At 38.9% G+C, this 15278-nt stretch overlaps 1 protein-coding gene across 1 annotated transcript in view; it reads right to left on the reverse strand.

Annotated features, from left to right (window-relative positions):
- Positions 1-8271: 8271 nt before the first annotated feature.
- The window catches only part of GTF2B (general transcription factor IIB), a 41924-nt gene continuing 34917 nt past the window's right edge, over positions 8272-15278 (reverse strand). Inside the window, exons 3-7 of the mRNA XM_080655049.1 lie at positions 14920-15053; positions 13330-13476; positions 13072-13201; positions 11338-11619; positions 8272-8781 (exon numbers count right to left, since the gene is read on the reverse strand). Coding sequence (XP_080511175.1) covers positions 8648-8781; positions 11338-11619; positions 13072-13201; positions 13330-13476; positions 14920-15053 — 827 coding nt within the window. The 3' untranslated portion in view covers positions 8272-8647. The remainder of the gene's footprint in view (positions 8782-11337; positions 11620-13071; positions 13202-13329; positions 13477-14919; positions 15054-15278) is intronic.

Consider the following 15278-nt stretch of genomic DNA (forward strand, 5'->3'; position numbering starts at 1 on the left):
AAATGCAAGCACCATATTATATGTACTTTTTTCTTGTTTGAAGTTAACTTATTTTAAGACCTTACCTTTCAGAAAATAGGTAAATGTAAATAGAATATTAGCATTTTATAGTCACTCAGAAATTACAAGTGATATATTTTAGAACTATAAAATGATCCATGTTTCTGGAACACAAGTTGGGGGTCATAATGGAAATTGTTAATACAGGTTAATTAGGTAAATGCTGCACTATAGATTCAAATCTAACAAAATTTTTACAGGTGCTGCTGGTCTCCCCGGAAAACAGGATGAGCATGAGAAACCCAAAGGAGCAAATAATTTAGAATTTTGACTATATTTTGAGATCTAGTGTTTGTCTAAGATATTAACCTTATTTGTGTGTATGCATGTACATATACACTGAGTGGCCAGATTATTATGACCACCTGATGTTTGTAGGCTAATTAGCCGTCTACTGCATCATATGGGATATGGAAGCTGAAGGCCTGTTCGAACACCTTTGCTGTCCGCAGTTACCAAGATAAAACGTCTCCAACTCGCACAGGAAAACAAAGATTGGACAGTCGAGCATTGGAAGTCATGTGGTCCAATGAATCACGTTTCCAGTTTTATCATGCAGATGGCAGAGTGAGAATTTTGCAGAAACAGCATGAAAGCATGCACCCCACATGCATGAGTACAACCCTTCAAGCTGGTGGGACAGTGTTATGGTTTGGGGCATGTTTTCCTGGCATGACTTGGGCCCTTTAATTCGTGTGGAACAACGTCTGAATAGCACAACATACCTAAGTATCGTTGCTGATCAAGTTCAAATATCATGTTGATGGCGTATCCCAAAGGAGATGGCTTCTTCCAACAAGACAATGCGCCATGCCACGATGCTTATATTGTGCAGGAGTGGTTTCAAGAATATAAGGGAGACTTTACCTTGCTTAGGTGGCCCCCACATTCACCAGATCTCAATCCAATTGAGCATTTGTGGGACAAAGTTAAAAGAGCCATCAGGCAGCTGGTTCCACAGCCATCAAATCTCATAGACCTGGACAGTGCTATTCATCAGGCATCATGTCAGATTCCTCGCATCACCTTTCAACATCTCGTGGAGTCAATGCCAAGAAGAATCGCCACAGTATTGAAGGCAAAAGGTGGCCCAACGAAGTACTGATGGGGTGGTCATAATAATCTGGCCACTCAGTGTATATGTCTATATATGTATGTATTTATAAACTGCCGTATATATGTATGTATAACATATATAAATGTATACATATATTAATAGAGGTAAACTTTTAAATAACTATTAAGTGTTAAAAATTTTACATAATTGTTTATGACTAAGGAGAAGGTCTAAGAAGACATCCATAATTTGAGGCATTTCTAGTTTTATTGAAGGTAGGAGTGGTCTCTGGCAACCCTTCACTCCAACAGAAAACAAACTTGAGCATGAATCTAGATGAGCCAAGGTTTCAGACCAAGAGTTACGGAGTGCCTAAGCACAAAAGCGAGACTACTCAGAGGTTGGGACTGGAAGCTGAGTCCACATAGTAGGCCAGAGAAGTAGGAAGTTGAAAAGGGTAAAAGCCAGAGTGGCAGGGAGCTGGTTTGGAAATGCAGACACCCAAAAGAAGTGGGGTTGCCCAGGATGGACTCCTCCAGCAACACCATTATGAGGACAACCTTACAATAGCAGAACTTACGTTTTGTGCTAAAATCCTCAAGTTCTAGTTTGAAAGTCACTCTCTTTCTAAAGTAGAATGGTACTTTCTGAAGGAAAGCTTCTCAGGATTGGAACAAAGGCCTTTCACAAATTGAGGTTAAGTAAATACATCGTCTGGTGTTTAGTCATTCAGTAAATATTGATCCCCTATTACTGGTCACCGGGAATTGTGCTCAGTGCGGACAAGGCTCTGTAGAGCCTACAGTTCAGTAGGGGTACGTATACATCACTTGGCAAGACATTAATGTGATTCAGACTCCTCAAGGTGCTCTGGGAGTGCATCAGAGACCCAGGCGGGGAGTCAGTGAAGGGTTCTAAGTGCGGGAGGAAGATTTAAGTTTGCCACAGGTGAAAGAATGTGGTACTTCTGAGGAAACGAGAATTCATTGTTCCTGGACTGTGTGTATAAACCACAAGAAGGTGAGTAGAGGTTAGGAAAGAAAGGGTCCTATTGTGCAGACATTGTAGGCACTATTCAGAAGGTTATCACAGGGCAGATCTAAATTTTATGGTACTGGAAGTGTGGATACTTTTGGGGGATCTTCTTTAAAAAATCCATAATATTTATGGCTACTGTATTCAGAGCCTTGGTAGGGGCCTGCACAGGTACACCACCTCAGGTTTCTTCAGCTTTCTGATAAGTCACCTCTGCCTCAGCTGCGGCAACATCTTCAGCTGGGATGTGATTAGATTGCCATGTGGAGAAGGGTTAGAGCAGTGGTTCTCAACCTTTCTAATGCCACAACCCTTTAATACAGCATTAAAGGGTCACGGCATTAGAAAGGTTGAGAACCACTGGGTTAGAGAGTAAAGACTGAAGGCAGGCACAAACTTGGGGCCTCTTCAGCAATGGTGAGAAATGATCCTATCTAATAAAGAGGTAATATGCAAATTGACCATCACTCCAACACACAAGATGGCTGCCCCCATGTGGACACAAGATGGCCAGCAGGGGAGGGCAGTTAGGGGCAATTGGGCCAGCAGGGGAGCAATTAGGTGTCAATCAGGCTGGCAGGGGAGTGGTTAGGGAGTGATCAGGCTGGCAGGCGAGCGGTTGGGAGCCAGCATTCCTGGATTGTGAGAGGGATATCCCAGATTGGAGATGGTACAGGCTGGGCTGAGGGGGACACCCCCCCACACCCCCCGTGCATGAATTTCGTGCACCGGGCCTTTAGTAAAGACATAAGCTAGGATATGGCACTTCAGTGTGAGAAAAAGGTGTATTTAGGTGGTAGAAACAAAGGACTGGACTGACTTCATGTAGCCTAAGAGACCATATACTGACCCCATCACATGAATGTTCCCCACCAATTTGATTTCCACCCATCCTTCAAGGGCCATTTTCAAGTAAAAAGTTATAGGGCTTTTTTTCTTTGTTTTTTACATGTTGTGCCCTGCTCTTTCCACACAGGCAGAATGAGTGTTTACTCTCTGACCCCCTTGGCCTCTGCACACACCTCTGTCTTGTCTAATGCATCAGTGCAGGGCATGCCTTATTCACCTCTAGTATCTTGCATCTCCAGGGTCTACATAGTGGAGAATAAATGGCTTTGTTCTATACAAAGCTTTTACAATAATATATTAAGTTTTTATTAGTGATTGAGATCCATCCTAAGATCAGTTGTTGATGTGAGTTGTAAGTGGGCTGCAATATAACAAGGGTATTCCTATGACAAGAGCCACACCTTGTTTAAGTTAAGTCCTGGATCTACAGAGAACTTCCACATTCATGCGGTCACTTGAAACGAGAAGCATTTTGAAAATCAGCACATGGAGGTAGCAAGAGGCCTGGGACTAGTCCTCATTTCACTAGTATCTAGTAGTGTGACTTGGGACAAGTTATTTCACCTTACTAATGATATATGAACATTTCACCCTAATGTCTTCATCTGTAAAATGAAGGAGTTAGAGTAGGGCATTCATTTGTACCTTTTCAAACAAAATCTTCAGTGGTACTCCAACACATAATCAGAGAAGAAGCGAGCTGGGGGCTATTTCTGAGGTCTATAGAAGACCCCGGTCTACACTGTTTGATGTCCATGCTGCTTGGAGGGCCTTCAAGAGACTGAGTGGTCCTAGAATATCCATCATCTCTAATATGCGGATAGAGAAAAACGGTGATAGGCTCAAGCACAGAGTTAAAATGTGTTATCAGGGCCAAAATCTGGACCCCTGATGTGTGCTGAAGAGCAGACCACCCCTCAGATGAACAAACTAAAACAGGAGAAGTCAATTACACAGCAGATATTTGTTGGGCCACAGCAATGTAGGAGGAGATTGAAAGCTCTTGGTCCATCATTAACTTGTCTGATGTCTCATAGCCATGGAGAGGAAGGAACCACAGACACGGTTAAGGCAATTCCAGAGAAATCTCTGACAGATACAGCAAGTCTGATAAAATACCTTCAGTGAGCTATTCAATGTGATGTGTTCATCTGGAAGCTCTGTATAACTTTTACATCATAGACCTGCCTTTTGGAACAGTATACAACACCCTAGCCTTTCCAGTGTCTCTAAGAGCTGTAGACCCAATTCTTTTATTGTATTTTTACTTTGTTACTTATGTCAGTTTAAAGCACACTTGGCAGAATCTCAAATTCAACAGGGCATCACTTATAGTTTGTTCTTGCTCTTGCTATGTACTTAGCATACCAGTGATATTCCTTCTTTCTCAGAGCACTCAAACATCCTTTCATAGGCTGCTGCAGATAAGAGAAAGCATGAGAATTGTTCTGATATTCTGCAGAGGAAACGAAAAGCTTTATGCTCACATTTTCCCTCCTTTTTCACCAAGTGCAAGTTTGAGCATCCTAGAATGGCAGTGAAAAATTCGCCTGGCTAAGAAATGCCAGCAAGGGTTGTGAATGGAAGTTTATGTTTGTGAGAGATGTGGGGCCTCTGGGGCTGAATGATGTGTTTGCAGTGACACCCTGATTATCTTGAGATCCTGAAGAAAGGACTGTGCATGTGTAAATATCCGGTAGAGAGTGGAGGGGACCTTTCAGAAGCTCCATGAGTGGCAGATGAGATTAAAACTCCAGCAACAGGAAAAGTCAGGGCCATTGACAATTGGAAATATTGGCATGGGCACAGAGGCCTCTGGGCTGGATTAGGACCAGATGGGTAATAAGCTGACCCCCTCAGCTGTTCATCTCGATAATTAAAGTAAATCTTGCACCTGCGATACAAAATTAGCTCAGAAACCAAAAACAACCATGGGTAAAGTACATGTGTTGCTTTGAACACAAAGGCTTACATCAAGAGGCATCTTGTTTAAGAAGCATTTATTTTGAAAGAAGTAAAGAACAACTTACAGCTATTAACTCCTTGACACCTGAACTGATTTTTAAATATTTTAAAAACTCTGAAGAGCTTTCCCCAAGAATCCAGATAAAAGTATTGCATTGAATAATTCTGTTAATCTAGTAATGGAACAGAATTTTGTTCGGGAGCTACAACTAAAGTTCATCTTGAGGCAGCCTCCTCTGAAATAAGTTTCAATCGTGGGTTTAGTAGAAAGAACGCTGGATTGAGTGATCAAGAGACCTTGCTATTATGTGAACTTGGACAGAACTTTCGGTTTCTCTAGATGTCTCTTATCTACAAAATGGGGGTATTGGACCGGAGGGCTCAACCTTAGAATCCATGAAACAATCAAATCCTTGAACTCAGTGTAATTATCAGTGAAAGTGGCTTCCAGTGACTTTTATTTTTCATTTTTCTTTGGGTGACTCTGTTTTAAATACCCAGATGGAAGGGGCCATATTAACCAAGATTTCAACTACTTTAAAAATGTTAGCATGCACAGGAGGAATCCACTGTCATGGCCACTACTATTTCTAACTTACTAAAATGTAGGCCCAGACAGAAGCTGGCTATGAACGAGGTGGGTGTCCACCTATGTATGAAGAGTTTTTCACACCTCAAGAGATGAGTAAAAGTCATGTCCTATTGTTGGTTTAGAATGTATTATATTGTAAGTACAGTAGTTCTCCACACATTTGTGAGGGACGTATTCCAAGAACTCTAGTGGATGCCTAAAACCTCAGATAGTACCAAATCTTACATATACTGGTGTTTTTTTTTTCTGTACATACATACCTACGATAAAGCTTAATTTATAAATTAGGCACAGTATGAGATTAATAGCCATAAGCATAAAATAGAACAATTATAACAATACTAGAGGTCCCTCAGCCCGGCCTGCCCCCTCTCACAGTCCAGGAGCCCTCAGGGGCGGGAGGCAACTGGGCAATCAGAAGGCGATGCCACCATCACACCTCTGCTGCTGCCACTGCCAGCAGCCCAAGCCTCGGCTGGCCCTGGTTACCTGAGCCTTGGGTGGCGAGGCAGCCGCCATCCAGGGCTTGCCCTGCTCCTCAGGCTGGCCCTGGGTGGCTGGGGGGCTGAGGAGACTGGGGGACTCTGGAGGCAGGCATGTGGAGCTGAGGACACTGGGCACCGCCATCTTTGAGGGTGTGGCAGTCAATCAGCATATTCCCTCCTTATTGGCTGTGGCACCACCATCTTTGTGAGGGTTTGACGGTCAATTAGCGTATTTGCTCTTTATTAGATAGGATACCACTGTAATAAAAGTTATGTCAATGAGGTCTCTCCCAAAATACCTTATTGTAATCATTCCTTCCTTGCAGTAAATGGTGCTGCTTGTTTCAGGGGATTCCTTGCTGATGTCTGCATATAGGCTCAATGCCATCAATCAGAACAATTAATTCATGTCTTCCACCCACAAATTTAAAGTCTTTTCCATCTTAACCACTTATCATGCTGTGGCTATAACTTCTGCAGTTAGAGGTGCGACAGTAAAGCTGGCACGTATTTTTTTCCTTCATCTTCCACCTGAATTATTTCTACACTTCTATTTTTGAGCTTACCAATTCTCCCTGTGGTCTGTTCTATTTCAGTGCTTTCTGATGCGTTTTCCATCTCATTTTTCTTAAGCTCCAAAATTGGTTTTCTTTATAGTTTAAATCTCTTTGGTAAAGTACTCTTTCTGTCCATTAATTATATTCCTGAACCCATTGAATTGCATTTCTGAGTTTTCTTATATCTTGTTGAGTTTCTTCATGGCTATTTTGAATTTCTATCATTTAGATCACAGTCTTCCATGACTGAGTTTTTGTTTGGTTTGGTTTCTGGAGAAAACAAACTTGCTTGTTCAAGTTGGTTGATGTTATGTTCTATCAGCACATTTGAGATAGTGAACACTTTTCTTAAGTGCTAGTTTGATTTTAATAATTTAGCAGGTTGATAGGTCTTTCATTTTTCCAGTAGATGGCACTATTTTTTCTTACCAGCACTACTTGTGCCGTTGAGGTCATGGTAGCGGGTAACCCAGTGATCCTTGGAGTCACTGTCTGGATGTTGGAGTGGTGGGTGTTCCTGCTGCATCCCTGTCATTTGGATCTTGGGGAACTACCACCACAGTGGGGGAATGTGGGTGAAAAGGAGCTGGGTCCATGAGCCTGCTACACTGTTACCTGGTTTCCTCTGTGTGCTGGTGCCTCTGTGCTGCAGCCCTGAGGGCATTGACCAGTTGCAGCTGCTACCAGACTCCGTCACATGGCAGGAGGGAGCTGGATTCTCCAGTGCTGGCACTGCTTCTGCTCTTTACCCTCCACTGAGCAGTGTGAGAGCCACACCGACTTAGCTGGAGAAAAGGCGTTATTTTGTTGGTCTTCACTTACGTTGCCTAGCAGTCTAGTGACCTTAAATCAGTGTTCCTCAAAGTGATATGCAAAACAACTACATCTCACAATCACCTGAGGGTAGGGTGCTTATTAAAAAAATTCCTGGACATTTTCAGGCCAAATAATCTCCATTTAAAATATTCTTTACCCTATGCGTATCCCAATCAGTAAAAGTAACAAAGAATTATGGATATGCAGATTTCATAAAATGAAACATTAAGATCTGAAAATTGAAATCTATTGCTCTATTTACCAGCATCTTCTCTGCTCAATCTCACAGAGCAAAAACACAAACATTTTTTGATCAAGGCAGTGCCCTTTCAGTGTCCAATTCATCACTTCTTGCCTTTTTTTAAATCCTCACCCGAAGATATTTTTTCCATTATTAGAAGAGTGGAAGGGAGGGGAGGAGAGAGAAACAGAGAGGAACACCTACGTGAGAGAAACATCAATTAGTGACCAGGACCAGGGATCAAACCCACAATCCTTTGGTGCACAGACCGATGCCTTAATCACTGAGCAACATGGGCCAGGGCACTTCTTGCTTTTTAATACATATATAGGGTGTCCCCCAAAAATGTATATACACACTTTGAATAATTATAAAGGCAGTTTATGAAAATATACTTTATTTTCAAAGTTGAGCCATCAGCTGTTATAGTGTATATACATTTTTCTGGAACACCCTAAATAAATTATAAGTCACACAAACCCTTAAAACTGCAAACTAAATATGTTCTTGTTGTCAACAGCTGTTGCTAATTCCATGACTTTATTAAAATTAAAATATATATATATATAACACAAAACAACTAAATATATATTTCTTAAAAAACAGAAAACAAGGACTTCTATCAGCTTTATTAGCTGCAATAATATGCATTATTGTAATTATACATTATAAATTATAAATTAAATATAACATGTAATTATAACAAAAACTTTAGTTTTGAAAACATTTTATTCAAGACTTACATAATTTCAAATATCTTCCAAAATAGTTTCTACACAGCTACAAAAGAAAGCAAATTCAATAAGAAATTTAAATCATTAAATATGTTTTACTAGTATATACATACATAATGCCAAGCAATTAACATTTAGCCCTGGAATGCGTACCATATCTTTTTCCTTATTAAAGGCTCAATCCAGCACTGTATATACATTATGTACAACAGGCAAAGTTCAGTGACCACAAGAGTTTGACATTAGCTGCCTCAATTTATAATTGGGGTAGTTTGTCAACAGGGGTGTCAAATTTGAAGTCTGTAGGAAACAGATCTGGGGCCCGAGGATAGATTAGTCTGTAGGACTGTCTGATTGTAACATCAGCAACACCAGCAATATCTCCAATTTCTAAAAGACAAAAAATCAAAATATTAAAAGTATAACTTCCACCCTACCTACCTTCTACTACCTAAATTTCAATTTGTGAGATACAGTTGTATAAAATGTCAATGTGAAAACCAAAACCAAAGCTATTGTTTTTTAAAAATTAATAATGGAATTATATACTAAAAGTCAAAAGCAGGGTTAAAGTTACTACTGGTATTACCCTATTACCTCAAATGGTTATCATCAGTGTTAAAAGTTTTACTACATGTAAAACATCTGAACATTGCTCAGGGCATAGCACTACAAGAGGCAACCATTATACTGGCCTTCATATTTGAACTGACATCTCCTTTTTCTTCACAATAAGTCTTTTTGAGGATCATAGAAGTAATCCATGGATGCATTCTTGTGAAGAAATTAACTTTATTATTTAAAATTCCCTTGCAACATCTCCCCCTTCTGTTATGAGGCTAAAGCCAAAATGGGATCATACTATAAATATTGTTCTAAATCTTCTTCCTACTTATTACATCAGAGATCAAAAAGCTGAATATAACAGCACAATGTAGATGTGTTTCACTATTACAAACACAGTTGAGCATATATACTGAGCTCACACGATGCTTGTTCACATGAGGATTGCAGGGGTGGAAAAACTTTTTGACTCGAGGGCCACAATGGGTTCTTAAACTGGACCGGAGGGCCGAAACCAAAGCATGGATGGAGTGTTTGTGTGAGCTAATATAAATTCAAAGTAAAGGAGCGGAGGGGAGAGCAAGAGAACCGGATAGAACAGCCGGATCTGGCCCGCAGGCCATAGTTTGCCCACGGCTGGCCTAGAGTATAGAAAAGGAGTGAATACAATTTAACCCTTCAAAGGAGTTACCACTTTTTTTCTTCTCTTTATTAAAAGAAGTCCTAAAGGACTAGAACTTGACAATTATTTGGTTAGTTATAAATACTTAGTTAAAATGGATTTTTAAAACATGCCCTTTAATAAAAACTCAAATGAGGATTTACGTTTTCAGTGTGATGGCTGCCATCATTGTGCAGTTAACTGATTTTGAATTTCCTTATGCATTACATCGTTTTAGACATAGATACCGATGAATGTCAACTATGTGAATATGAACTTACAGGAAGAAAAGGGCCTTAACTTTCAACAAAACCTTTCATGTAAAAAGTAGAAGAAAGTGTTTAGATAAACATTTTTGTGTTGTTGATTAGACTAAACTTTACAACTAGGAATCAGTAAGGACCATCTGTGCTTAGCTTCAGTTTATAAATTCTACCAGAAGACTCAAAATTTCCTTAAAAACATGAGTGGCCTGACCAGCGTGGCTCAGTGGTTGAGCATTGACCTATAAACCAGGAGGTCACAGTTCCATTCCCGGTCAGGGCACATGCCCAGGTTTCAGACTCAATCCTCAGTGTGGGGCGTGAAGGAGGCAGCCTATCAATGATTGTTTCTCATCATTGATGTTTCTACCTCTCTCCCCCTCTCCCTTCATCTCTGAAATCAATAAAAAATATATATGAGTGGAGGCCAAAGGCAATCAGGGCAAATTTAAATAATAAATGGTGACTTATTCCTGATCATTCTTCTATATCATTTACTACTTTTATGATAGGGAAACATGGCCTAAGCCGATGTGAAAGGCTATTCTGAATAGGGTATTATAAAATTATCGCAGCAAGTAATTTCACTATCACACTTTTACATTTAACTGCTCTTTTTTCTTTATAAATCTTTTTGAGGGTCAAAGAATGAATGAATTCATGCTTATAAAGAAATTCACTAATACTTCTGTTTGAAAACAGCGCTGAATTAAAAAATGGCTTTAGCCGAAACCGGTTTGGCTCAGTGGATAGAGCGCCAGCCTGTGGGCTGAAGGGTCCCGGGTTTGATTCCGGTCAAGGGCATATACCTTGGTTGCGGGCACATCCCCAGTGGGAAGTGTGCAGGAGGCAGCTGATCGATGTTTCTATCACATCGATGTTTCTAGCTCTCTATCCCTCTCTCTTCCTCTCTGTAAAATATCAATAAAATATATTTTAAATAAATAAATAAATAAATAAATAAATAAATAAAAAATGGCTTTAGAAGGTGGAAACTACTTATGCCACGTGTTTTCATTAGGAGACTGTGATACTGTACAAAAGGAAAGAGAACAGGCTTCACAGACTATTACAGCCTGATGGCCAGGCGGTGAGAAACAAGGCATGGCCCTCCTCTCAAGATTTAAAAAAGTAAGTTTTGAGGAGGGGAAAAGAAAATTATTCAAAATAACCAGGAAAACGTGGGGGGGGGGGGGGGGATGAAAACATCTAAATATTAAAAATGTACAAACTAAAAAAATTCAAATGAGAAAAAACATTAAGTCTGCACAAAGGGTTACACCTCCAAACATTTTTATATATGAGCCACTTAGAAGTGGGAAATACTCTATTTTCTTAAGTTTTGATGCTATGGAACTACCTCTTAAAGTGGGTTCTGGATATTTACCTGCTTCATACCTAAAATGGAAATAACCATTACATGCTGCAGCCACCACCGTTTTATCACTCCTCTCCTACCTTTTTGGGTCCTCTTCTCAGCTGATGCCTGTGAGGCCATGTAAATGGCTGCCGCCGCCACAGATATCGGGCTCCTTCCAGGCACCAGGTCCAGTTCCACAGCTTTACGGGCTATATGTGTAGCTGCCATCTGCACTTGCTTAGGAAGACAGAGGTTGGAACAAAACCTAGACATGAAGTCCCCAGTTGTAATCAAATCCACACTGGTTTCTAAAGCTTTCAAAATAAGTTTAAAACATCGGCCAATTTCTTTCTTAGAAATTCGTGATACGGCACATATTTCTAAAAGAAAAAAAAATTAGATAAATACATCTACATAAGTCATATAGTTCATTTTAAAATCAATCATTTCAGATTACAAAAGTAATACATTCTAATAGCAAAAAATTCAACCATGCCTTACAGATGAATCCCTAATCATCTCCATGATACTTCCCTTAGAGCTAATTTAAATTTTCTGTTAATTTAAATGTTTATCAAACTTCAAGGAAATTTTTTCCCCAAAGTTAAATGCAGATCTTTTTTATTTTCTTTAAATCCCCACCCAAGGATAGTTTTTCCACTGGTTTTTAGAGTGAGTGGAAGGGAGGAAGGGAGGGGGAGAAACATCCATGTGAAAGAGACATATCGACTGGTTGCCTCCCATTCCCATATGAGCTCTGACCAGGGCCAGGGATCGAACCTGCAACCCAGGTACGTGCCCTTCACTGGGAATTGAACCTGTGACCCTTAGGTGAGCGGACCAATGCTCTATCTACTGAGCCACACCATCCAGGGCTTAAATGCAGATCTTAGTATTTCAAAATATTAACGTCTCTGAAGGTTCAATTTATGTAAATGAGATTCCTCAAGCAATCAAAAACTTCTTTGATATTTATATATTAATCTCTAAGGAATATATCAAGGAGATAAAAAAATACTCAAGCTAAATAAAGAATGCTTCTCAAGCTACACAATGTCTTATGTACATGCTATCCCTGCAATTATAGGCTGTAGCAAAACGAGATAAAATATATGACCCTATTAGTCTAAAAATTCAACTACCACTTTCAAAATAAATTTAACAAAAGCCTTATTTTCACGTGTAATAAAAATATTGATGTAAGAAAATGTAAAAATTAAACATTCACAGATAAATAAAGGGTAATTATAGTCTTAAGCCAAAATGAACTCTGGCAGTTAAAGTCAGTATAAGTATCACAGCAATACTGAATAGGTGGTCACATATTCATAGGTAAACTGCAAAATGGATGAAAAATATTAGTTCTCTCAAAGTCTCCAACTTAAATGTGAAAGTGCAAATTGTATAACTCAGGAGAAAAAATGTCACTGATGCTTTTTAACGGTTGACTCCCTCACTTGTAGAGACCTGGCTATATGTGAAAACTGTTTTCTATGCATCAAAAATTTACAGACTCACTACAAAGTCCTACTCTGGTTTATAATAACAGGCCTCAAAACTTACAAAAGTTCTAATTACCAAGGAACACAGGGCTCACTCACATGGACTAAAATGACTTTACATGAGAAAACCGCCTGAAAAGAACATCGTCAATTAAATCACATAATTAATTTTCCTCAAGGAACAAAATAAACAGGCATTTGGAAACTATATTTAGGTGGATTACCGGATATAACCACAAAGACACAACATAGCACTACTTAGTGTCAAAGCTGCCTGACTGTGGTAATATGACATAGATAAGACTTTTATCTAGGCAACTGAAAACTTACCTTTAAATGTCCTAGGAACCCCTTCTTGTCTACAGGCAATATAGAGACACGCAGAAGCTATGGCATCATTAGCTCTTCCCTTCAGGCTCTTCTGTTCATACACTTGCTTGAATAAATTATTTGTTCGATCCTTCAAAACAGAGAAACTAAGTTTAATTAACTCTAGGCCGTTTAATTAGTTACAATATCAAAATTTTATGTGTTAAATTATGCAAAGTCAACGCCAGAATGGCTTAAAGGAGACAGACAGGAACTTACAACTATATTTCTAGGGAGGTTGATTCTGTCTGCCATGGTAGTGATTTCCTTGAACGCATTCATCATGGCCCGATCAGAACTACTCATTGTTCTCCGATTCTGGTACTTAGAATTGCCAAATTCATCAAAACTTGCAGCTCCTGTACCCTATAAAACAAAGTTTTATAACTTTATATGCAAAATTTTGAAAACCTGAATGAACAATTTCTGAAAAAACAGAACTCATGTGATCTGACTTCACATGCGCAAGAAACCTACCCTGTGTAACCTCTCTATTCCTCCAGGTAAAATTGTTTTAGGAATGTTTTCTAGCAAATACTTTAAATGTAAGAATATCCATTGAGAACCTAATAATATAAATTATCATATTAAAAGACCTAAGGAGAAACTCAAATGATCTCTAAAGGTACTAAAAAAAGGTCTAGTAAACAAAACTCAAAACCCATTTTAAAAAAATATCATAAAACACTAAAAATGAGTACTTCTTCATATTAGAAAATCACTCTCCCAGGCCCAAAGCCAGCAAGATGATTAACAGAGAAAACATCTGCAGCATAACATTAGAAGACAAAGGCACTTACCACCACCATATTGTAGCAGTGTACTAGAAAAACTAGCTAATATGTAAATATAATTATTAGGATAATTATATTAAAATTAGGCAAAAGGAAAATTAGAAGTACAAATTTATGAAGTAATCAACCAGTTAGAAGACAATGAAAGAAAATTAGTTGCAATCTTACATCTGAAAATGTCCTTAGTATACTTTTTCCAGCCTGTAAGACTAAAGCAAACGCAGACATCACCTACTTAAAAGATATTTCTGAACACTGCAATCTTTTAAACACAGTATACACTATGCTTTTCAAATTTGATATGTAATGTATAGAGCATAAAAAATAATTAATGACCTGCTTTTTCATGTTACTTTATTAAAAATAGACTATGCAGTAGTATAGGTTAAGTACTAAAATAGCATACACTTCCTTGATTAGTCCTTTGGAATATTGCCAGTACTATTTCCAATTCAGATACCAGAGCAAAAAAGAGCCAGGTTGCCAGGACAGTTAGGCTACTATCCTATATAATAGAAGCAGCTACCATTAATTGAACACATAACACATGTTATAAATACTTCACATATATTCCCATGTAACCATCAATACCTCTATGAAGTATTTTATTCTCACTTTACTGATGAAAAAATGTAAAGCTTAGGTAAGTATTTCCAATACTAGAAAATAGGCTATATTGAGTTCCAATTTGTTGTAGGTGGTATAAAAGGAAAAGAAAAGACATTACTAATGTTCTAGGAACATATCAATATATACTCACAGAGACCATACTATGTTCAACTTAATTTTTGTGCAAAATGTGCTTCATGAAAACAAGGGCGGAAGATATAAAGACTCTGATTTTGATCTGTTGGCCTCCCCTTTATGATGGAAGCAATGCATAAGGCAACCATCATTCACAATGGTATCACTGGCAAATCTCATTCTCAGGTCAAGATGGCTCAGAGGCAGTGACTGATGCCTCTGCAAAGTCCCCCAACTCCCAGGTTTTTGATCAGGCCTCACTTGGTATTACCTTGCCAATCATGGTAGACAAATCTCGATCACTCAGAAGAGGATTCTGAGAATCTCCAACTCGAGATGGATCTTTTGTTGCTTTATCATTGCTGAAAGTTCTCCATTCAGATCCCACATCGATAACCCGGTCACCTATGAATATAAGCACAAATCTAAATAGTCTTGTCAAGACAGGGTTTACTTAACACTGTCTGAAATGCCCAACTCAATGCTTTTATTCCCAGAAAAATCTCAATATGGACATTTAGGCTCCAGCTTAAGTATCATGTCTCAGACATTTGTCCTAAAGCATTCCTTTAATTGTTGTGCCAGCCCAATAATTATCCTCTAAAAATCTTATGCTATGATTAGTTATAT

This window comes from Plecotus auritus (genome assembly GCF_963455305.1).
Source record: "Plecotus auritus genome assembly, chromosome: 2".
NCBI classification, from domain to species: domain Eukaryota; kingdom Metazoa; phylum Chordata; class Mammalia; order Chiroptera; family Vespertilionidae; genus Plecotus; species Plecotus auritus.